This window comes from Hemicordylus capensis, chromosome 6, assembly GCF_027244095.1.
Source record: "Hemicordylus capensis ecotype Gifberg chromosome 6, rHemCap1.1.pri, whole genome shotgun sequence".
Lineage (NCBI taxonomy): Eukaryota > Metazoa > Chordata > Lepidosauria > Squamata > Cordylidae > Hemicordylus > Hemicordylus capensis.
The window spans coordinates 113,182,443-113,205,737 of record NC_069662.1 but is presented as its reverse complement, the minus strand read 5'-3'; the positions used below and the strand labels follow the sequence as shown (position 1 = coordinate 113,205,737).

The following is a 23,295-nucleotide window of genomic DNA, read 5'->3' as shown; positions in this document are numbered from 1 at the left end:
GTCAGCCTCATAAGGAGGACTGCCAAGAACAGGGCGAAGGACTGGGTATTGATTCAACCCGGCTCCAGGTCCGGACATCACCACAACCACAAGGTTTATCCCCACTGAGGGGAGACCAGCCTGCCCCACCTGACCCACACCACAAAACACTGAGTGATGGGCGCAGCCAGCCTCCGAGTATGGGCAGATCCCAGCCCAAGGGTCGCAAAACTTGTAAGGCCTGTTCCTTGGCTTCCAACTCACCTTAATCGATCCTCCAGTCAAAGACCAATAAGGAACAAGCTAGCCCAACCTGCACTCTTCATCAAAGTGACCAAACGTCCTAAACAATTAAACTCTACCAAGAGAATCAGGAAAAAAAAAAGTAGGCAAAAAAAGGCCACCCCCAAAGCCAAACGAATGTGACCCCCCAAATTCCTACTTGGCCCCCCAAAAGGGCAACTGGAAAACCTTCACTGAAGCAGGATGGGTGTGTGTGCATCTTGCCCAAGAGCAACTGAGAATGAGCGAAGAGAGCCAACTGCTTATGCAGCTGCTCCCCCACTTCCACTGGATGGCCAAGTAGTGGTTGCCCCAAGGTGACCGGACTTCCCTCACTGGAATGGGTGGGAGGGAGGCCTGCTCAGTCCAGGAAACTGAGAACGAGCGCAGTGGAGCCGGCTTGTTAAATTGCTGCTTCTGATTTCCTATTGGCTGGCCCATATCATGTGACAGGTTTTCAACATGGCAGCCTCTGTGTCTGCCTCAAGGGGCCGAAAACACCCCCCCCCACCCCCCATAGATGCATAAAAGTGGTGGGAGAGGCATATCATGATGTGCGGCAGCGGGGAGCGTTTTAACCACCATGCATGTGAGTAAACACGGTAGCAAGTACTTCACACGAGCAAGGCCTTCCCCATTCACTTCAATATTGGGAGAAGTTTTACTTTTGTTCTGGAGTCTTCCCTGTCACTCATGTGAACTGGTAGCCCACTGTTTCTGTGGAGCATCATTTGACCTAGAACTTTGGTATATCACACATCGTCAGAGGCCTTCATAGAGCACATATATTTGGGAACACACACACACACACACACACACACACACACACACACACTGCAAACACCTTCAGAATGGTGTGTGTGTGCGCGCGCACACGAACACACGCACGGACATCCATCTATCTGTTTTACAGTTAGATGGATGCACACACACATACAAATATAGAGACATTTTTTCAATGGGGAATTGGAGGTTAGGTTCCTGGTTGCTGGAAAAATGCAAAAAAATTGCTGAAATTTGGGAGGGAAATGCAGGGGGGGCACGTGGGGGAAGCTGCTTACCATGCTTTGCTGCTCCCTCCCACATCATGCTGTGCCCCCACAATGCCCAACAGGCTGAAAAGGTGTTTTGGTTTTTAAAATGGGAGCCATTTTGTGGCTACCTCTGACCTGAAGATAAGCAAAGTAAGCATGTTCCCACCCCACCCTGCATATGCTGAGGTCGGGTGTCTTTTAACTGACTGCAGATATGCATATCTGTGGATAATGAATCCACGGATAGCGAGGTTTCCCTGTAATGTTGAGAACTTAACTACTAATCTTTCTACTCAGTTCCTCCCTCTGCTTTGCCCCACCTATTCAATCTGCCATTTCACATCTCAGTCTTCTCACTTCCCTTAAGGCTCTGCCCTCAACAATATTGTTCAGACACACTTGCTCACATCACTTACTGGCTTCTATTTTGTTTCTGGCACAAACAAGCCGCAAACAGTGATCTTTAAGGCTTTCTACTGCCTTGCTCACATCTTCCTAGCTTCATAATCCTGCTGTATCTCCAAACCTAACACCCTTCAGTTACCTACTACTACTACTACTACTACTACTACTACAATGACTATTTATATACCACTTTTCAGCAAAAGTTCCCAAAGTGGGGGAGAGAGAGAGAGAGAGAGAGAGAGAAGAGAAAGACGGACCTGAAAGTCTCCTGCTGTCTTTAAAGAATCCATTTACTCTTCTTTCCTACTCAGGGGGTGTGACCTCCCTTCCAGAACACCTATGTGGCACCAGTTCTTTTTTCTTCAGATTCTCCTTAAAGCAATGACAGAGACATGTTTCATGAAACCTTTGGCTTAATCTGTCAGTGCTTCACACTGAAGGAAGAACCAACCGCACACTAAAACACAGACACACATTTCAACCTGAAAAATATATAGAGTCTGTGAACAAGTCTAGAGAGCCTTGGTTGGTCTACTTTGCTAAAAATCAACTGAATAATGGTCCAAAGCCCAGAAAACAGGCGTCCAGTTCTCTGTCTGCTGTACTTTGTTATTTACCAACCAATTTGTATGCATTCATGAATCTTAAATTAAACAGAAAGTGTTAAGCTCTGAATGTATAAGCAGCACATTGTGGTTGCTGCTGCACAAGAGCAGTATATAAATGTCCCACAAAACTAATAACAACAACTACTACTACTGCCAAGGTATTCTAACACAACAACAACAACTGCCCAGGTACTCTAGCACTTGACGTGACCCTTGCCAAGATAGATGACCCGTGCGACAACCAAACAACTAAATACAAGGATCTTCAGATTGAAACTGAACAGCTCTGGAAAAAGAAAACAGTGGTGCCAAAAATTGTTGGTGCCCTTGGTGCAGTACCAAAAGAACTTGAACACCATATTGACACCCTTGGCATCGATAAAATTACAATACATCAACTACAGAAGGCCACACTACTCAGGACAGTACGAATACCACCACGCTATCTTGGAAAGGGCCCGATAATTAAAGTACCAAATCCAGTCAATAACATCTAGTAGACTGCATGTAAATAGCATGATAACAACAATATGACATGAATTTCAAAATTATATTGTGATAGTCTGTCGTTCAATTTTCCTTTTAAAATATTCCACTGAGGAAACTCAAGACCTAAAACACCTCTTTGGATCCTGCCCTAGAGCTCTGGTGGCTATGAATGAGCTGTGCTGGGCATTTCCTAGTTTCCAATCTCATTTAGAATGAACTCACTATAGCTTTTAGACAAGCAACGCTCTTTCAGCCCCTACTGGAGATAATAATACTGACCTTGCAGTATTGTAAAGACTGCTGGGACAGTGTGTTTTAAAAAGTGCTTTGATACAATAAAGTGCCATATACAAACTAAGAAGGCTATTTTACCAGGTGAATTGACTTTTAATTTTAAAAAATCATTTTTTAAAAATAGTCATTTTAAAAAAGTTCCCACTAAATGAAGATTCTTGTTTTTAAAATAACCTGGTTTATGAAAACTGGCCTTAATGGTAACATATTTCTTAAAATTATGACTAACTCACTTATTAACATTGTAACATATAGTGTGACTTGATACTGAGAGCCAGGAACTGTCAAGTCAACACAGCTGTACTCCAATGATCCATTGCTTGATACTGAGAGAGAGAGAGAGATGGACAGACAGACAGATATTGAGGCAATGGTTTCGGTTCAGATTTTTAGAGCATGGCAATACTACAACACTGATAGCCAAAAACTGAATTAATTATGTACCATAATCCTGTCAATATTATTTGAATTAATTTCTTAAAACCAGCAATGAATTCTGATGCAGTTACAGGAATAACAGCAGAGGGAAATTTTATATCTAAACTTTTCTTATGGCTTAAGTGTATGGAAATGAAAAATAAAACTATGGCTTTTGTCTTGATAAACAGATCATCCTTTTTAAAAAAAATCACATATTGTACCAATGACAATAAGACATTTTAGAGGCCATTACAAAGTAAATCTAATCTCATCTGCTACACATTCTTCTTTGCCATTTGCACTATATTTTCAGACAATACAGCTATATGATTACAGCTTCAGAGATATGAGCAGATCAGACAATCAGTGCAATGTTTAAATGAAATGCATATCAATGACTACTTGGAATGCAGTTTGTTTAAAGTACTCTTTATTATTTTAAACTGCTGGTAAAATGTATATGTGTGTGCACATATGTGTATTTATATACTAGCATCTTCAAGGAGTAAGTGTGGGAGAAAACAGGACATTTGGAATTTTTTCCAATTCATTTGAAAATATTAATATATATACGCATTTCCCAAATATTGGGGCATCCCATACAATTAATCACTTTTGAAAACCTCTGGGTTAAGGACCACCACAATTACAGAAGTTTCTTTTCCTTAAATGCCTATTCTGTTGCTTTCTTTCAGTGAAACCTTTGAAACTGTTATTAATGGGGACTGAATTTTTTTCTCAATATAGAATGCCAAAGAACAAAACTGGATTAAAATAATTGGACTGATTATGCATTATAAGGATTACATATGAAAAGGTGAACTGTGAAAGCATTGTATTTTTAAAAAAAGAAAATTAAAATAATCCAAATACATTTATTGTGCAAAAGGTTGTAAAAGAATAAAATGTTGGCTCACTTTAAGATTTTTTGTTGTCATTAATATATTCCAATTTTCATAGCTGAATTGCTATAGTTTAAAAAGATGTCTCATGAAAATACATCATGACATTCGACATGTAAATAAGATTACAAAGACCCAAATGTGTTGATGTGTCCAGAAAATATTTTCTTCTAAAAAGACATTCTGGACTAGGTTCACAGTATATTATTCCTTTACTCTCTGTTTGCAAACATCAGTTAATGAGGTTTTGTTAAACATGTGTATTTCTTTTTGGAGATGAAAGAGTCCATTAGAAGAATATAATCCAAAGTAGAGGTGAAAACTATTCAGTGTGGCTATTTCACTTCATTACCAGCCATGTTGTTCAAATTGATACAAATGGTCTCCTTCTGTTTCTGACTGTCGGCTTGTCTGATTAGTACAACTAATTGTTCGGGCTGGGAAGATCTTCTATATCTAAATAGAAGATGTGCAGTTTGTAACCTGCTTAATTTGCCTTATGTCCTGCATGGCCCTCAGTATGGTGTTCATTAAAGTATCAGCTGTTTTGTTTGTAGAAGAGGCGGTATAAGCACAGGGATATTTTTCTTTGTTAAAAAAGGCCCAGTTGTCCATACATAATACACACCTTGTTCAAAATGGCAAGAAACCATCAGATACTTATGATGATTATTTAAATTTCTCCATGTCATGCTTCTTTAAAGAACATGAAAGCAAAGATATTAGAAGACAGAGGCTTAGGGAGGAATTAGGCCAACTGGTCCAAAGCCTAGAGTTTGGCATTTGTATTGCAACTGAAAGACGAATAAGGGTTGTAAATCAAAAAGAGGAAGCCACCTAATGGCGCAGTGGGAAAATGACTTGACTAGCAAGCCAGAGGTTGCTGGTTCGAATCCCCGCTGGTAGGTTTCCCAGACTATGGAAACACCTATAGGGCAGCAGCAATATAGAAAGATGCTGGAAGGCATCATCTCATACTGCACAAGAGATGGCAATGGTAAACCCCTCCTGTATTCTACCAAAGACAATACATGGCTCTGTGGTCACCAGGAGTCGACACCGACTCTAAGGCAAACTTTACTTTACTTTAAATCCCAAAGAGCTGAGTGCTCACAAACTTCATTGCTTTTCCTGGACTGGTTTCCATTGTCAAAGTAGATTGGCAATATCGTTTTAGGAAAGAACATGTGGTAAACAACGAATGCATGAGTATGTGCACAAAATTCTCTCTCTCTCTCTCTCACTCACACACACACACACACACACACACACACACACACCCCTCATCCCTTCCGTATTGTAGCCAAGCTGTACAATTCAAAGTAACAAACTCTATAAACCAAAGCAACATTTCTGAAATGATTGGTCCCAAGACAATTATGACAGTTTCCTGAATTTCACCGTAATTTAACACCACAGTTTCTTTAGAACTGAAACAAATTATGCAAACTTGGAAGCAAAACAAATATTAAATTGTTAATATTTCAGTATTTTACAGGTTTAATTAGAATTGTACAGGGCAAGCCCATACAGGATAGCAAATAAGAAATCTAAAATTATGAAATGCAAAATTTGATAGGTAAAATGTCTTCATCCTATTCAGATATTATGTCACCATTTTTAGATCATATATCTATTCTATCCTGTTTTAGTGTGTCAGTTTAACAGATATATTTAAACTGATGTAAAATAAATACACAGGTTGAGAGCCAAAGGCTGGCAATGTGATCTTTCTATTTCTTTACTATTGGTTCTTTCTTCAAGTATATGTCTATTTTAAAGGTGATTTCTAAACAATCTGCTATTGAGGGCTCCAAAATGGATTGATACAGCACACCGTTCATGATGACACTATCTCTGTGTAAACCGCCCTGAGCCATTTTTGGAAGGGCAGTATAGAAATTGAATTAACAACAACAACAACAACAACAACAACGGCTTAAGAATGGTTATTTGAAGAAAGAAACAGAGGGTTTAATACTGGCTGCGCAAGAACAGGCACTAAGAACAAATGCAATAAGAGCAAAAGTTGAAAAATCCACAACAAACAGCAAGTGCCACCTTTGTAAAGAAGCAGATGAAACAGTGGACCACCTAATCAGCTGTTGTAAAAAGATCGCACAGACTGACTACAAACAAAGGCATGACAAGGTAACAGGGATGGTACACTGGAACATCTGCAAAAAATACAAGCTACCTGTAGCCAAAAATTGGTGGGACCATAAAATTGAAAAAGTGGTAGAAAATGAAGATGTAAAAATATTATGGGACTTCTGACTACAAACAGACAAACATCTGCCACACAATACACCAGATATAACTGTAGTTGAGAAGCAAGAAAAACAAGTTAAAATAATCGACATAGCAATACCAGGGGATAGCAGAATAGAAGAAAAAGAAATAGAAAAAATCACCAAATACAAAGATCTACAAATTGAAATTGAAAGGCTGTGGCAGAAAAAGACTCAAATAATCCCAGTGGTAATTGGTGCCCTGGGTGCAGTTCCAAAAGACCTTGAAGAGCACCTCAACAACATAGGGGCCACATAAATCACCATCAGCCAATTACAAAAAGCAGCTTTACTGGAAACAGCCTATATTCTGTGACGATATCTATAACAACTGACAATAAAATTCTAGCATCCCAGGTCCTTGGGAAGGACTCGATGTCTGGATAAAACAAACCAGTCAATAACAGCTGTCTGACTGTGTAAACAAGAAATAATAATAATAATAATAATAATAATAATAAGAAGAAGAAGAAGAAGAAGAAGAAGAAGAAGAAGAAGAAGAAAATATTAGAAAAGCGCTTTAGCATTTTTAACATGAAAGTTAACTTTTCATGTATGTATAGATCACTAAACAGCTCCAGTAGACAGCACTTTCTATTAGCCTAATGTTCTGCTATTACAGCTAACATACATTAAAGAGTGACCTGAAGTGGTCTGAAAACTCCTTATAATCAAAAGCAGAATATTCCAAATGGGGACTCAAGCTCTTCAACTGAGTTCAGAGGCTCTTTTCAAGACAATGACTGTGGTCTCAGGGTATGACCTAATGCAGGTGACATAGGAACACAGGGCTGCTGAAATTTTTGAAATAAATTTAAATGCATTATTCAAGTGATGGTGTTAATTCTTAGAAACAAATGCTACTAATTGTGCTTAATGATCTATCCAAAAAGAACAGTGCACACAAAAATATTAAAGTGGTTTCAAGACAAGAAGAGAATACTATTTAAGAAGCAAGTGACAGACCCAATTATTACAAGACGTAAGTGGAGAAGTGATATACCAATGGCCTTTGTCACTACAGATCTGTAGTTGTTCAAGTAAGTGCAAACTACACAGAAGCTATTATTAATAAATGACTATTAAAAGCTTGCTAAGTAAGCATCTGGTGTTGGAAGAAGCAGAAGAAAGCTTTCCTTCTATTTAGAGAGGATAAAATATGGCAGACTGGATGTTTCAGCAATGAATGTTCTACTCAAGCCTTAATTGAACATAAGCATCCAATTCAAAATGATATTTTGAATCATATCCTAAATATCTGCCAAATCATTAGTATATTTTATATTATAAGAATTTTGCTTAACATCTACTTACATAGTTGGTACTATCATTTGAGCAACTTGTTACATTTGTTACCACCAAACTTATGACATATCTCAGCTTAGGAGTACTCCTGGACCCAGGCCTCACCCTGGTTTCTCAGGTGGAGGCCATGGCCAGGAGTGCTTTCTATCAGCTTCGGCTGATTCAACAGCTGCGTCCATTCCTTTGAGGAGGATGACCTCAAAACAGTGGTGCACCAGCTGGTAACCTCCCGGCTTGACTATTGCAATGCGCTCTACGTGGGGCTGCCTTTGTACATAGTTCGGAAACTTCAATTAGTTCAGAATGCAGCAGCCAGATTGGTCGCTGGGGTAACCCGGAGAGACCATATTACGCCTATTTTGAAACAATTGCACTGGCTGCCGATATGTTTCCGGGCAAAATACAAAGTGCTGGTGATTACCTTTAAAGCCCTGAACGGCTTAAGCCCGAGTTACCTTAGAGAGCGCCTTCTTCTGCGTGTTCCCCACCGCACATTAAGGTGATCTGAGGAGGTTTGTCTCCAGTTACCACCAGCTCGTCTGGTGGCAACTCGGAGGCAGGCCTTCTCTATAGCTGCTCCGGGGCTTTGGAATGAGCTCCCTGCGGAAATCCGTAATTTGAATTCTTTATTAGCCTTCAGGAGAGCCCTTAAAACGTATTTGTTTGGCCTGGCTTTCCAGGGTTTTTAAATTCTAACCCGATTTTGGGGCTTTTAATTACTGGAATTGTTTAATTGCTGTTTTAAAATGTTTTTAAATTGTTAATCGTTGTTATATTGTTTTTAATTTGTTTTAGCTTTTTATTGTTTTAGTGGTTTGTTTTAATTGTAAACCACCCTGAGCCATTTTGGAAGGGCGGTATATAAATCAAATAAATAAATAAAATAAAATAAATATATTGACACCTGCAGCACTGAAGTAATTTATCTGGACATCCAACTTCTGCACAGTACACTTGTTCTAAGGCTATCTAAAAAGAACAGTGCACATGAAAACATTAACGTATTACAAGACAGAAGAAGATTGTTTCAAGAGCAAGAGACAGCACAATTATTAGAAAATACAAGTGGAGAACTATTACACCAATGATGTTTTATTACGAAAAGGAAGTACATTTTCTTAATGAAGACTTCCTGAACTTTCAGTTTACTCCTAAGATGACATGGTGAAAGCATGAGAAGTTTCTGTGGGACTCACCTAGAGGGTCTCAACTCTGAATCACTGAATGCTCCATTGAATGCTCCTGAACAAGAATAAGGTTCTGGGATACTCTTAAACAATACAGGCAGAATACTATTCATCACACACACACACACACACACACACACACACACACACACACACACACACACACCCCTCCTCCTCCAAGGCATCCAGAGAGCTATACACTGTAATGTTTATTATTGCCTGAAATCTATGGGAACTTAGCCATGAGAACTAATGGTCATTACTGCATCCATATTGTTCTATGCAGCACAGACAGTAGATGCAATTTGGCCCTTTGTTGTGTGGACCTAAGTCCCACATTTCTTTCTGAGATCAATTCAAGGTGCTGCTTATGATCTTTAAAGCTTTAAACAGTTCGGGACCTAGATATGCAACCTAGCATCTTCATATGTAACCTAGCATCTTCATATATATGCTCCAGTCATCACCTGAGGCCTTGCTCTGGGTGGCTGTGCCCTCTGAGGTAAACATCCACTAGAAACAGGGTTTTTTAAGAGGTGGCACTGACTCTATGGAATTCCTTTTCTCAGAGATCCAGTTATATCTATATCTCTTCAGGTGCTGTGTTAAAACCTGCCCTTTGTATTTTGCTTTTGTGGCAGGATTAAGTTATCTGATGGTTTGGGAGGCTGATTGGCTATGGATTGTGTTAATTCTAACTGTCATTTATTATTAACAGTATTGTTATACTGCTTTGTTCTGTTTATATAATAAATGCCTCCAACTTCTGCTACTATATGCCATTTAAAAATAATGGTCAAGTTAAAAAAATCATTTTGACTTTTGCTTCACATGTGCAAATATTTATCACCAGTTGTGCTAGATTTTGTGTGCTGTAAGCCAGATCCCATCCACAAACTGACTACTAGCAATCTCATACTTATCATCACACTCTGGAGTTGTGTTTTTTTTAAAACGCCTTTTGTCTCCAAGACAATCATTTATCCAATAATAGCTACAATATTCTTACTTGAGCTGATATTTAATCCCAGTTCTGTCATATTGAAATCCAAGATGTTATCTACTTGACCTCAAGGTTCTACATTTTTCAAGTTATACACAGTTATACAAAAAATGCAAGCTAGTACTTAAGTACTTATAGCATAAACAATGAAGGGCTCCATGGAACAGATGATGTTAATACATATAATCTGATGATCTCTTTGTTATAGAGCAGTTGCTTCCTCCCGATACTGAATTCCTGAGTCGTAGCATTTGGGCTAGGAAAATTACATGCTTAAGTCCACCCCCACTCCCAATATCCAGAGCATACCTTATTTTAAATAATAGCATAAAACTGAGAGATGATGAATCTTGGATGCATATGGTACCAAATTAAAATGCAGTCTGTGTTTCACTGTAAAAAAGCTATGAAGATGAAATGGATGCTTTATATAAAATATTTACATATAGAACGTAAAAAATGTACTATGGTTGGTAACCTTTATGACTTTGGGGAGCCATGTATTTACATATCTCTATCTTTGCATGTGCGTATCTGTGTGTTGTGTATATATTTTTAACAGTTGACAGCTGTTTTAGAGCATACAGAGATGCCAAGCTGAATGAGGGTCTTGATTACTTCAAGATTAGCTATCTTAAGTTTCTATTCATTTTAAGTGTTGTTAGTGAGAAGAGTCATTAGTCACTTCCTTGTCTCATAGAACATCAGCATACATTTACATTGTTAATGAACATTTGGGGTAAATGAATTAATGGCACTTTTAAACATCAATTCAATACTAATAACTTTCTATGTCGCAGCAATGTTAAGGTTCAGATTTTTAAAAAGTTTTCCCCCTAGGTAACTAATTGCTCCTGGGCACAAAAATAGAGTACAATTACACTATTTCTGAAAACGGTTAAAAATCATAGAGCAGGGCTGAATGGTGCAACAGATATTAATTTTTCTATTCAAAACAATAAACTTTCAGTCTCTGGTTAATGCTGACCAAAAAAGTTAACTTCCCATGTTAAAATAAAAATATTTTATTAAAATAGCATATGCCTAGTATTTCCATATTTTAAAAAACAAATGTTAACAAAATGATTGATTCTTGGGAACATAATTTACATAGAGTTCACTTTGGAAGACACTGTAAATTCTAAAGACTGCTCATTTTGCATAACCCAAATTATTAACACACCGTTTGATTTAACACCCAAATTTGTTTCTGTATTTGTGCCTCTAGGGGAAAAAATGTATAATCAAAATAGGCTAATTGTAGCATACTTTCTAAATACAGAAAATGCCTCTCTTATAAACATAGCACACTTTAAAAATACTGATAAATCAGTGAATATAAAGCTTGTTTCTCACACACTGGGTGTTTTTTTTTTTTTTTTAATAAAGTGACACCACCAAGCAAACTATCTCACCTTAGTCATGTTTTGTTACTACTATGTAGTGTATAGTATTTCTTTTAAATTCACATTCCTGACACATTTATTCATTCAGGTAATAAAGATGTCTTTTGATAAGGAAGTATTTGCAAAATGTTCTTATGGGATAGGGATAAAGTTGTAAACATCTTGTTACGTTCTACTTTCAATGTAATCAATGGCCTGGATCCAAAGAACCACGAGTGGAAGGAGAACACCAAATACTGCTATTTCATGTACTCTCACTCAAGCACTAGCAGAAGACTTTTTGCAGTGCAGTGCCACAATATATCAGGCTTACTATATGTTAAAGTACAAGAAACATGGCAAATAATGGACCCACACTGTAACACTTAAACCCTAATGGGCCAAAGAAAGTTCTTGAAAAGACTTATATGAATTCTTATTCAGTAACTTATGCAAACTGTGGAACTCTGGATTTGGGGTCACTTTTCTCATGCAATGCTCTTTTGCTATGACAGAAATCACCCTTCTATGACTGACTTTCCTCTAGCAAAGTAGAGGAACTGGATCCAAGCCGGTAATATCTAACACATGCACATGCTTGCATTATTCCAGATTATTTCTTTTCATTGCATTCTGAATACACCTGTCTGTTACATTTCACTTTTAACTCTAAGTATTAGTGGCCTGAAGAAGTAGTATTGGCAATAAACACTTAGGATGTAGTACATCTTCAAAGGTGCCAATCACGGTTCCCTCTAAGGCATGCTCATGTGCATGCGCTAACACATTTTATGATGTCCACTGAATTAATTTTGGATCCTGCTCAGATTGAATCAGGAAGGCCCCACTCTGAATGCATGTACATATGCAATGCCTTGATACTGCTGCCCAGAACAAAACACATTCCTCACACAGATGAAAAAATTTAGAGAGAACATTGGTACCAATGCAACAACACAGATCAAGGTGTTGCACGGGTTCTGTAGACCAGGGATCCTCAACGTTGGGCCCCCAGATGTTCTTGGATTTCAACTCCCATAATCCCCAGGCCCAGTGGCCTTTGGCTGGGGATTATGGGAGTTGAAATCCAAGAACATCTGGGGGCCCAACGTTGAGGATCCCTGCTGTAGACAATACAAAATAATAAAGCAACAACTTTTTAGGACAGCAATGCCAATCTCAACTTGAAACTGTAAGTAAAGAAGATGAAAAACCGCTGCCTGGATTGCATCAGTAATACTCAAAATAAAATGCTGAATTTTCATTTGACAGGAAATTGATGAAGAAATCATTTCCATTAAACTAATTACATAAGCACCAAACCCACATAAAACAATAGACAATCAAGAAAGCAATGCAAAGTTGTCTAAGGAGCTCACCTTTGCATGACAGGCAAAGGCCATATTGATTTTCAATCTTCTGATGGCAAAATCATGGTTTGGCTTTTGATTAAAAAGGATGGCAGTGAATTAAATGTCTGGCTAGTGTTTCTGTAGGTAATTGTAAGCTGACGTTCAAGGTTTTTCACTAGAGGGCTCTACACACAGAGAGAAATATTCTTAAAGAGTTATCTTGTTAAGCTACTTCAAAAAAGAAAAAACAATTAAACATAAAAAACGGAGTCATCCTTAGACTCACAGAGGATTTCTAAATTATAAGTGGAGAAATGGGAAACTCACCTTCTTCAGGCTTGTTCACAAAGCTCTGCAAGGGATCAATGCCTATTTCCTGTTCTTCTGTTTGTAAAGGATGACTAGTTTCAGTAATGGAATGATACATATTGGCACTTGGAACTTTCAATAAGTGCTAATTACCTGGAAGGAAAAAGCCAAAAAGCCAAATTATTAATCATAACTGTCTACAAATTTTGTAGAGTAGAACATTCAACACCATTGGTTTACATGCAGCATGGCCTCTCAGCTCTGACATTGTTAGTAAGGTTAGTAGGAATGAGAATGATCAGAAATCACCCATATTGTGCTTCATGGTGCAAAGAGTATCCTTTCATCTCTTGATTTGTATCATTAAAAAGCTTTATTCAATGGGAGTCAGGAAACATTGCTGGTACTCCAATTTCATTGATGAAAATAGGAACATAGCTGTGAAAGTATAGGGATAAGGCCAATAAACCTGGAATGTGTGGTGTACAATATGTAGGGGGTGCAGCCAGGCAATTTGGGAACTGTGGGGCACGATTCTGACTACAAGTATGCCATGGGAAGCAGGCAATAAAGTGCATGAAGAGCACATTATTCCAAATGACCAAAGCCAAGCCCATACTCTCAAACACTTCACCGATGAAAATAGGCATACACTTGTAACAACCATTCTCACACCCAGGGATTACTGCCCAAGCCTTTCACCCATTGTTACACATTACTGAAGACTGGATTCCACCAGTGCACTGCAGGTGCACTAGAGATATGATGCATTCACTTCAAAATTTTGTTTCTAGAGACTCTGGGGAGGCAATTGGATCCTGAAGAATAACAACTCTTCACATGAAAAAAAATTATCAAGGCACCCCCAAAAGGCAAAAATAGGGGGAAAACAGGATCAAACAGGAACAGATTCTAGAAAACTGCCCCTGGCAAATAGGGACCGTTGGACCCTATGTACTACTGCTTTGTGACATAATCATGTAACCAGATCTGATTCAGCACAATGACATGTTATCATCCCTTGCCTGCCTGCCTCCCTCTGACAATGGCCTCAGTAGCCCCAAACAGCAGCAGTGGTTGCCTGGACCCTTCCTTGCTGCCAATGCCGGCATGGCCACTCATTCCCATCAGGCTGCTGACAGGCTCAGGCCTGTCCCTTGCCCTTCCTTCTGTCTCTCTTCCCCCTCCATTCTTTTTCTCTTTCTCTCTCCTCCACTCACTCTTCTCCACTCTTTCTTCCTCCTCCCTTCATGTTTTTTCTCCCTCCCTCCCTGAGTCAACAGATTTTGTTCATTTACACAACAGCATCCTCCTTCTCCTGAAGGGGCTCTTCCCTCACTCACGACCAGAACATCTTCCAACCAGAAACAGCTGCATTCCAACTGACCTTAACCATCACAGGTCCCTCCTCCTTATCTGCATAGGGGAGCCCCACTGCCCAATCACCATGGTGCTTCTGCTCTCACAGGCTCCTTCTCCCTATCTGCATATGGAATTCCCACTGCACAGTCAGGTGCTTCTGCTTGCAAACTCAGCCAATTGCCTCCTTCCCACCACGTCACCATGCATGGCCCGTCTTGGAGAAATAATAATATAGATACTACTTTAACATGGCAGCTGCAGACTGAGGAAAGAAGCAACTGCAAATAGGCTTTGAACAACTAGGAAATCTAGTGATCATGAAGTGTTAGTGTGGATTGTTCCAGAGTTCATGCTCACCGTAAAGAGTAGGTTTATCTTTAGCCTTTAAAGGAGGACATTGTTTATGAAGAACTCATATGAAACTTGCAAAACAACTATCAGAGTGGAATAAATGGTCCACAGAACAGAAAATGCTCTGACTCCAGTAATTGTATAGGAGACCCAATAATCACAGGAGAAAACAAAGGGAAGCTCTTCTGAGGAATTAGAAATACCTAGGGAATGCTGTCCCTGGCAAATCTATAAGCCTCGTTTATAGATCCAACTCATAAACTATGCACCCCACTGTTTATTAGGGACATGCACAAACCTGTTCAGAGCTGGGGGCCCTTTTACAGGTAGAGAACAGATTTGATAATTTGGTGCCGTGGGCACTAAAAATGTATTGATATCCACAGCAGTTCTGGTGTGTGTGTGTGTGTGTGTGTGTGTGTGTGTGTGTGTGAGAGAGAGAGAGAGAGAGAGAGAGAGAGAGAGAGAGATGGAAAATTTAGAAACAGGAGCTTTCTTGGGTAAGAAAGCACTATGGACACATCCAAGGGGCAACAGTGCAGTCTCTGAGCCTATCATTAAAAGCCAGGCTCTGGGGGAAAAACCACGCCTCAAATATAAGACAGCTACACAGAAGTTCCCTGACCTCAGATATAAAGGAACTGTGAAGTCTATAAGCCTAGTTTATAGAGTCGGCTCATACACTACGAAGGCTACAGCTTCGCAGAGATCTTTGCAAAAGACACTTCTGGTAAGCGTCTTTGCCTTCTGCTTCTCTTGCTTGCTTGCTTGCTTGCTTGCTTGCTTGTCCTTCCTCCTTGTATCCAATTGTGGTTTGTCTTGTATTCCTGATTTATTGACTGATCTCCCTATTGCTGAGAGCTGGATTCATTCCCATTACATTGTTTGCCTGAACATCCTCACTTCGTTTGGATTAGAGTTCCTAGATATAATTTTTGCAAAGTTTTCTGAATCAATTTTAGAAATGAATTTGTATTTAGGTTTTACTTTTAGCTACATACATCTGCCTGGCGACACTGATTCATCAATGAATGAAATTCAGTGGAGAAACATTTCCATTTTTGTAGAATTGCATTCTCTACGTTTTATACTGATGGTAGCGTGCATGTTCCAAAGCCCTTATATGTAACAATTAACTGACTGTTAATTTTTTTACTTTTGAACTGTATTTTTAAAGAAGCCTGCCACCTTGTAAAAGAGTGCCACTTTCTCCAATTTGGTATTGTAATTTACTATACAAATTAAGATTTAGTATTCAGTTCATTTGCGATTATTGGCCCATGTGCCAAGTAGCAGCAGATTGGTAAAAGAAGGGCTGCAAGCTTGCAGGGAGCCTTCATCACACCTGTGGTGAGGGCTCTTCTTGATCCCTCAGGGACATATTCCTGCAAGTGGAAAGGTATTTTACAGAAAGGGGAGAGAAGTGAAAATCGCCCCCTACTCCCCATGCATGCTTGGCTTCAACCACAGGTACGCTGAAAGTTCCTTGATCTTGCACATATGCAGCGCTTCTTATGGCCACATACTGCTTCTGCATAGATGTGGGCCTTTGTTTCGAAAAAGATCACTATACAAGGTTAGCAGTTACCAGTAGAGACAAAATCAATATGTAAAATAGCTGCCACCATTCTCTCTAAAAAGAACAGAAATACACACATACACTCAAAATTCTATGCAAAGTATCAATTCAACATATCAATTCAGAGACCACAAAGGCTACCAGAAAATTGCTTTAAGATCAGAAATTCTGAATAAAACCTGCTGCTAAAAAAGGGAGGGGAAATCAATGAACAATACCTATTAGCCTAACCATTCTGAATACCAAGTAATCCTTTTGATAGTTTTAGTGTTTTAATTTTTAAACAACAGCAAAGAAAATTAAACCATTATGATTACTCATGGGACATTTCTTACAGAACAATTAATACTTTACAGATTTGCTGGCTTTATAATGGCCTACAAAATATTGTTCATCTTGCATGAAATGCAATTTAACAAAAATCATTACACTTATTTCTTTTTAAAGAAAACATGTAGAACCTATTGATATGCAATTCAATATGCATATCAAGAACCACTGTAAATCTAAGTTTTGTTGATTCAGCTTGACCTAAAGCGATTCTGGCAATTAACAATTTTACCTTTAAAGATAAAGGAAGCTGAGACTGGATTCTTGCATATATATATATATATATATATATATATATATATATATATATATATATACACACACATACACATACACACACACACACACACATATACACACACTGTATTTAGTGGCATGGCAGCCACAACAACTCAGTTCTCTCTGTCTCTGTGGTTATGTGAAAAACTAGGTAGTAGAGGAGCTTCAGCATGGGCTCTTCTCCCACATAGTTTGAAGCATTACAAAATGGCAGCTCTCCTCAAAAAGAATCTGAAAACTACAACTGATGCAAAACATTACAGCCAGAATGTTAGTAGAGGGCTCCAAACTGGAACATATTCTAGAGAACTGAGGACTGTCCTAGTGGTGTGAATGCACAATGTGGCATGAGGACTGTGCAATGTGGTGTGCATGGCACGAGTGCAACTGTGCACCCATCTGAGTGAACAGCTCCGATTCACATGCCCCATGTGTCATGTAGGGGAACTCTGGATCCAAATCATTAAAAATTATACAGATCTCTTTGCAATTTGGATGACTAACAGTTAATAACTAGCATACTAACAGTAATGGTGCCGTAAAAGCTAGCACATTACCTGGCTATAGCAAACCAACGACATATATGGTGAAAAGCAGAAAACAAATCATCATCATCATCATCCACAGCAACAAACAAGGAATACTAACAGTGCAAATGTAAGAATGTTCACTCAGAAGTAAGTCCTACTAAGATGAGTAGAGCTTACTTCCAAGTAAGAGTGTTTAAGATTATCATATGAGACTCTCAGTCATCACTGTGAGAACTGGGATCAGTCTGCAGTTTTCCTTCAAAACATATGACCGTGTTAATTTGCTTCACCTAAATTTGTTAGAAGTGATGCAGACCATCACTACTACTTTCTTCTTAGATTTAAAAAAGGATAAAATTTCACAAAGTGTTGCTGTGAACATAAGGTGTTCAGCAGAACTCAGTTAGTTAGGTTTATTTAAACAATGCACTAGTCACAATGGAGACACATACATCCTTTCAAAGATCACAAGGTGACCTCAATTAAATATTGCATTTACACTACTTGACATATATTAAGAAACCTTTTAAAAATAGTTCTATTGGTGTGAGTAAAGAATTCTAATTATCAAAATTGTATTTTATTCAAATATTTGTAGTCTGCCTTTTGACTAAAAGTCTTCAAACATCACATTGCAAGCTAATATTAAATATCACATGCATCGATTTTTTTTCAACACAACTATATAAATACTACCATTCCCACACACCCCCACCCCCAGCACTAGTATAAATACTCAAGATAGAAAAAGCATTGACGCTTTTGAACTTTGTTGTTGTTGTTTACATTTATATCCCGCACTTCCTCCGAGGAGCTCAGAGCAGTGTATGTGGTTATTTTTATCCTCACAACAACCCTGTGGGGTAGGTTAGGCTGAGAGCTACATGACTGGCCCAGAGTCACCCAGCGGATTTCATGGTTGAATGGGGACTTTGGTGCTGGAGAAGACTTTTGAGGGTACCATGGACAGCCAGGAAAATAAGCAAATGGATCATAGAACAAATCAATCCAGAATTTTCACTTGGGGCACAAATGACCAGGCTCAAACTATCATACTTCAGACACATTACGTGAAGACCCAGCTCCCTTGAGAAGTCTATAATGCTGGGGAAAGTTGAAGGAAAGAGAAGAGGATGACCAGCAGCAAGGTGGATGGACTTGATTACGACAGCAATGAATGCACCACTGAGAGAACTTAAAGGCCAAGTTGAAGACAGATTATCCTGGAGAGAATCTATCTAAGTGGTTGCTAAGAGTTGACACTGACTTGACAGCACTCAATCAATCAATCAATACTAGTTAGCAGCAACACAGCAGGAACAAGAAAAGGAGGGCAATTCACAAGGCCTCCACAAGAGGGCCAACTTGGCTTGACATCTCAAAACTTATAAGGAAGCGGCAAGGTGAACTCCTCTGGGAGGGGGTTTCACACAATGTTGCTACCAGTCATACTTCAGACTGGGAAGTGGTGCACACAGCAGAGCCTCCAAGAAAGATCTCAGTATATGAGTAGGTCCATATGAGTGGGTGATTGTTAAATATCCTGGACCCAGACTCTTAGGATTTAGAGATTACAATCAACATTCTAAATTGGGTCTAGAAACCCAACTGGGAGCCAATCAAGTTGTTGTAGGACTGGAGTTACATGAGCCATGTGACTGACATTAGTCAACATCCTAGTAGCTACATGTTGAATCAGTTGCCATCTTTGTACACTTTTCAAAGGCATTCCAATGCAGAATGCATTGCAGTAGTCTAATGTAGATGTGACAAAAAAAATGAAAAATCAGAAATGTCATTTTAGTATTTGAAATCAGTTCTGAACCAGAGCTAATGTTTAATTCAGATTAGTTCAGATGCTGTTTCTAAATAAAATTATTTGCAAACTTTGGAACAGAGTAATCCAATGAAACTGATTAGTAATAAACAGAATGAAACTAAGCTAATAGCTCAGATGGCTTCAAAAGGGGATTAGACAAATTCACAGAGGACAACCCTATCAAAGGCTACTAGTCACAATGCCTTCATATCCTGCTCAGGAAATGTTAACTCTTGGTTCAGATGCCTCTGAATACCTGTTGGGAAAAGAGATTTTGCCTTCATATCCTGCTTGGGAAATTTGGAATTGAATCAGACTGGAAAACATGATGCTGGCCGTAAGAGTACCTGTATAAGAGCAGCCTTGCCAGATTGAGCCCAAGGCCTCTCTAGTCCAGCACCTTGCTTCTCACAGTAGCCCAACAGATGCCCACAACCATGAGATAAAGGCATACCCTTCTCCTGCCACCCTGCAACAGGTATCCAGAGGCATAGTGCATATTGCCTCTGAACCTGGGAGATGGCAACCTGATCCAGGAGGAGCATTCTTATTGTCTTATACTTTAGCATTTCCTACCCTCAATCTCTTAGTGTGAGCCTATCAGCTAATTCCAAGTTTCAGAGTGAGTTCCTATGCTTGTCAAAGTAAAGTTTACCTTTTAAACTTCACATATTTCTTTTTAAAACATATTTTGGCACATGCCCCAAAATTTCCTCCCCACTCCCATTGCCTATGAACTTCTTCCAGACATATCCCTTAGCTCTGTCCTTAGGAACATAGGAAGCTGCCTCACACTGAGTCAGACCATTGGTCTATCTAGCTCAGTACTGTCTACACACTGGCAGCAGGTTGTAGGCAGGGGTCTCTACCAGCCCTATCTTGGAGATGCCAGGGAGGGAACTTGGGACCTTCTGCATGCAAGCATGCAGGTGCTCTTCCCAGAGCAGCCCCATTCACTAATGGGAATACCTTACAGTAGTCACATGTAGTCTCCCATTCAAATACAAAACACAGTGAACCCTGCTTAGCAAAGGGGATAATTCACGCTCACTATAACAAGAACAGCTCTTAATGAAGAAGCCTGACGCTTCTCAAAGAACTCCTCCCAAGTTGTCTGGTTCAGGTCTTCTTGACCCTACTCAGCATTCTATTGCTAGAGGAAGCTGATTTCCATTGGCTGGGGTTGCAGAACTTTCCCATTCTGCTATAACCATAACTTTCTCCCTCTTGTACAGAACACCCTGCTAGAATTACAAAACTACACTCTGATGTCTGAACAGGCCAGGAAAAGCCTGTAGAGATGACAGAAACTGATAAGTCCCCTACACAGAAGAATGCTAAATAAAGGGAGATAAAATTGCTCTTGCGAAACCTAATGAAGTGTTTTTGAAGTGAAGAGAACAACAACAACAAAGATTCTCCACGTGAATATTCTTTTGAAGTGTTTGTCTGTATCCTCTAAACAAGGAAGTTCTTATGCAGGGCAAACAAATGGATATACATGAGTGTTCCATATTTCATTGCTTTTTAAATTTGCCACTGCACAAACCCTCCTTGAAAACTGGCTTGCCACTAGTACCTTCCACATGGATTTGACGGTCATTAGCTCTCTGAGTTACCATTACATGCCACAAGAAAAGTAATCAAGAACTGAGTTTCTTTCTTAATTCTCCTACCAAGCTTCTTTCATAATTCACTACCAACCATCTGTCATTGAGGAAGTGTTTCCTTTAGATATAAAAAAGAATTGCACAATTTGACACATTTTAGATAGCGCAAAGCAAGCATGTTTTCTTTCATAAACTGTATCAGATTATAGATCATTAAAATGGAATGATGCAAATAAAAAACTGCCTAATGCTATGAAGTTGATCAGCTGGATTCCAAAATGAAGAGCACTAGCTCATGTCACTGAATGACTTGTCGCTAGTAACTAAGAAATCTAGTGATCATGAAGTGCAGTTAATTTTCTTTCCATTTAGTCAAAATTCTGGACTTTAAAGTATTATCAGTCTGATCTTTAATACAAAACAGAGTTACATTGGACTTTAAGTAAGTTAATTAAGTATTAAAATCAATCATGTGAAAGTCTTAATATTTAATATTGTTAGATTGTGTATCAAAGTGGTTTTATTATTTATTTACTCCAAACCTTTCCAGAATACTTCATTTTGCATCAGGGGGTCTGTATCTCACAAGATAAATGCATTTACAATGCCAAATAAATTATATATAAAAGCATTTGTCTTAATACATGTCATTCAATATTAAATATCACCCATTGGTACCACCCTGAAACCTTAATCCATTTTTACCAACCACACATTTGTATTATTCAAATGTTGTCTATTGAATAGTCGTCTCTAGAGCAACACTGCAGAAATACATATCTAAGAACAGTCATCATGGGGGTTTAAAAACACTGTCTGCAGATTTAACCCTGTATTATTTTGTGTCTTACCAGCACTTAACACAAAGGGCATAAAACTCTGTAGATGACAGGCATGAAAGACTAAATGAATCACCTGAAATAAATAGGAAAATATATATCTAGGAGCTCATGGGTGGACTTTAAATTTTCAGCAGAAGGAAGCAATCTACACAAAAATAATTTATATTTTAAAAACTTTTATAACATCTCAGCCTGAGGTTCAACATATTGTAACAGCACTACGGGTTAGCTAAAAAGCCTGAGCCCTGCTGGCTAAAGCAGATCCTTCAGCATCACCTCACTGTGCAGTGAGGTGATCTAGGACTTCTCTTCCAGGTTCTGCTCAGGACCTCAAAATCATTTTATCCGCCATCCCATAACAACTGGGCACCGCAGTTTCACTTGCTAGATGCTTTGTCCTTCCTGCTGAATCTACCACATTCTGAAAAACCTGAGAAGAGGGGACATCTCCTACTTTCCCAGGCTTATACTTGTTAAAGACTGCTTTGTGTAAAAGTATACACCAGCCAGTATGGTTTAGTGGTTAGACTGCTGGACTAGGACCGGGGAGACCCGAGTTCAAATCCCCATTCAGCCATGAGACTAGCTGGGTGACTCTGGGCCAGTCACTTCTCTCTCAGCCTAACCTACTTCACAGGGTTGTTGTGAGGAGAAACTTAAGTATGTAGTACACTGCTCTGGGCTCCTTGGAGGAAGAGCAGGATGTAAAATGTAAAAAAAAAACAAATTAAGAAAGGTTTACATAGAGTAATAGGTGCAGCAAAAGTTAAAAAACAGTGCTTAAAATCAATTCAGTCTGTTTTCTTTCTGACACAAAAAGGTGGTCCAGTTGTCTACTATATTTAGCATATATGTCATGGTGCATTCCTGCTTCCTAAATTTTATCATCTAAAGTATTTTCAAATAAAGCCAAGATGTTGAGGTAGCATAATATTGGAAGCCAATGACATGTTTAACTTAACACTCCCCCCATATCAGTCTGTTGGGAAATGCAATGATGGTAGATTTGATAAGGTCCAAAGACTCAAAGATTCTAAATACAGGATATTCAGAATCAACTAACTAAATTATCATATACCTGAAACTCCAACCTCCTCACTGGACAACTTTTAAAAATGAAAATAAGGATCACATACTTAATATAACAACACTATGGGTTAGCTGAAAAACCTGAGACCTGCTGACTTCTTATGGATTGTTGCAGTTGATACATTCAATATTATAATGAATGAAGTGGTGTAGTTGGTGCAGTTTTTAGAAAGGCTTTTTGCCTATAATTTTTGGTAGCAAATTTGTGTGTTAAAAAAGAAACATAACTTGTATTATGCATTAAAAAGAGAAAACAATT

The 23,295-nt window shown here is 38.8% G+C and overlaps 1 protein-coding gene across 10 annotated transcripts in view; it reads right to left on the bottom strand.

The window, feature by feature from the left end:
- The window catches only part of TBC1D5 (TBC1 domain family member 5), a 433,806-nt gene that overhangs the window by 261,818 nt on the left and 148,693 nt on the right, over positions 1-23,295 (bottom strand). For 8 of the 10 annotated variants that reach the window (XM_053261522.1, XM_053261519.1, XM_053261520.1 and 5 more), the window contains one exon: positions 13,264-13,398. The exons of 1 other annotated variant lie outside the window; for it this stretch is intronic. In XM_053261522.1, the coding sequence (XP_053117497.1) occupies positions 13,264-13,363 (100 nt within the window). In that variant the 5' untranslated portion in view covers positions 13,364-13,398. Of the gene's footprint in view, positions 1-13,263; positions 13,399-14,543; positions 14,613-23,295 lie in introns of those variants that run through there. One more of the 10 variants, XM_053261518.1, reaches the window with a different exon arrangement.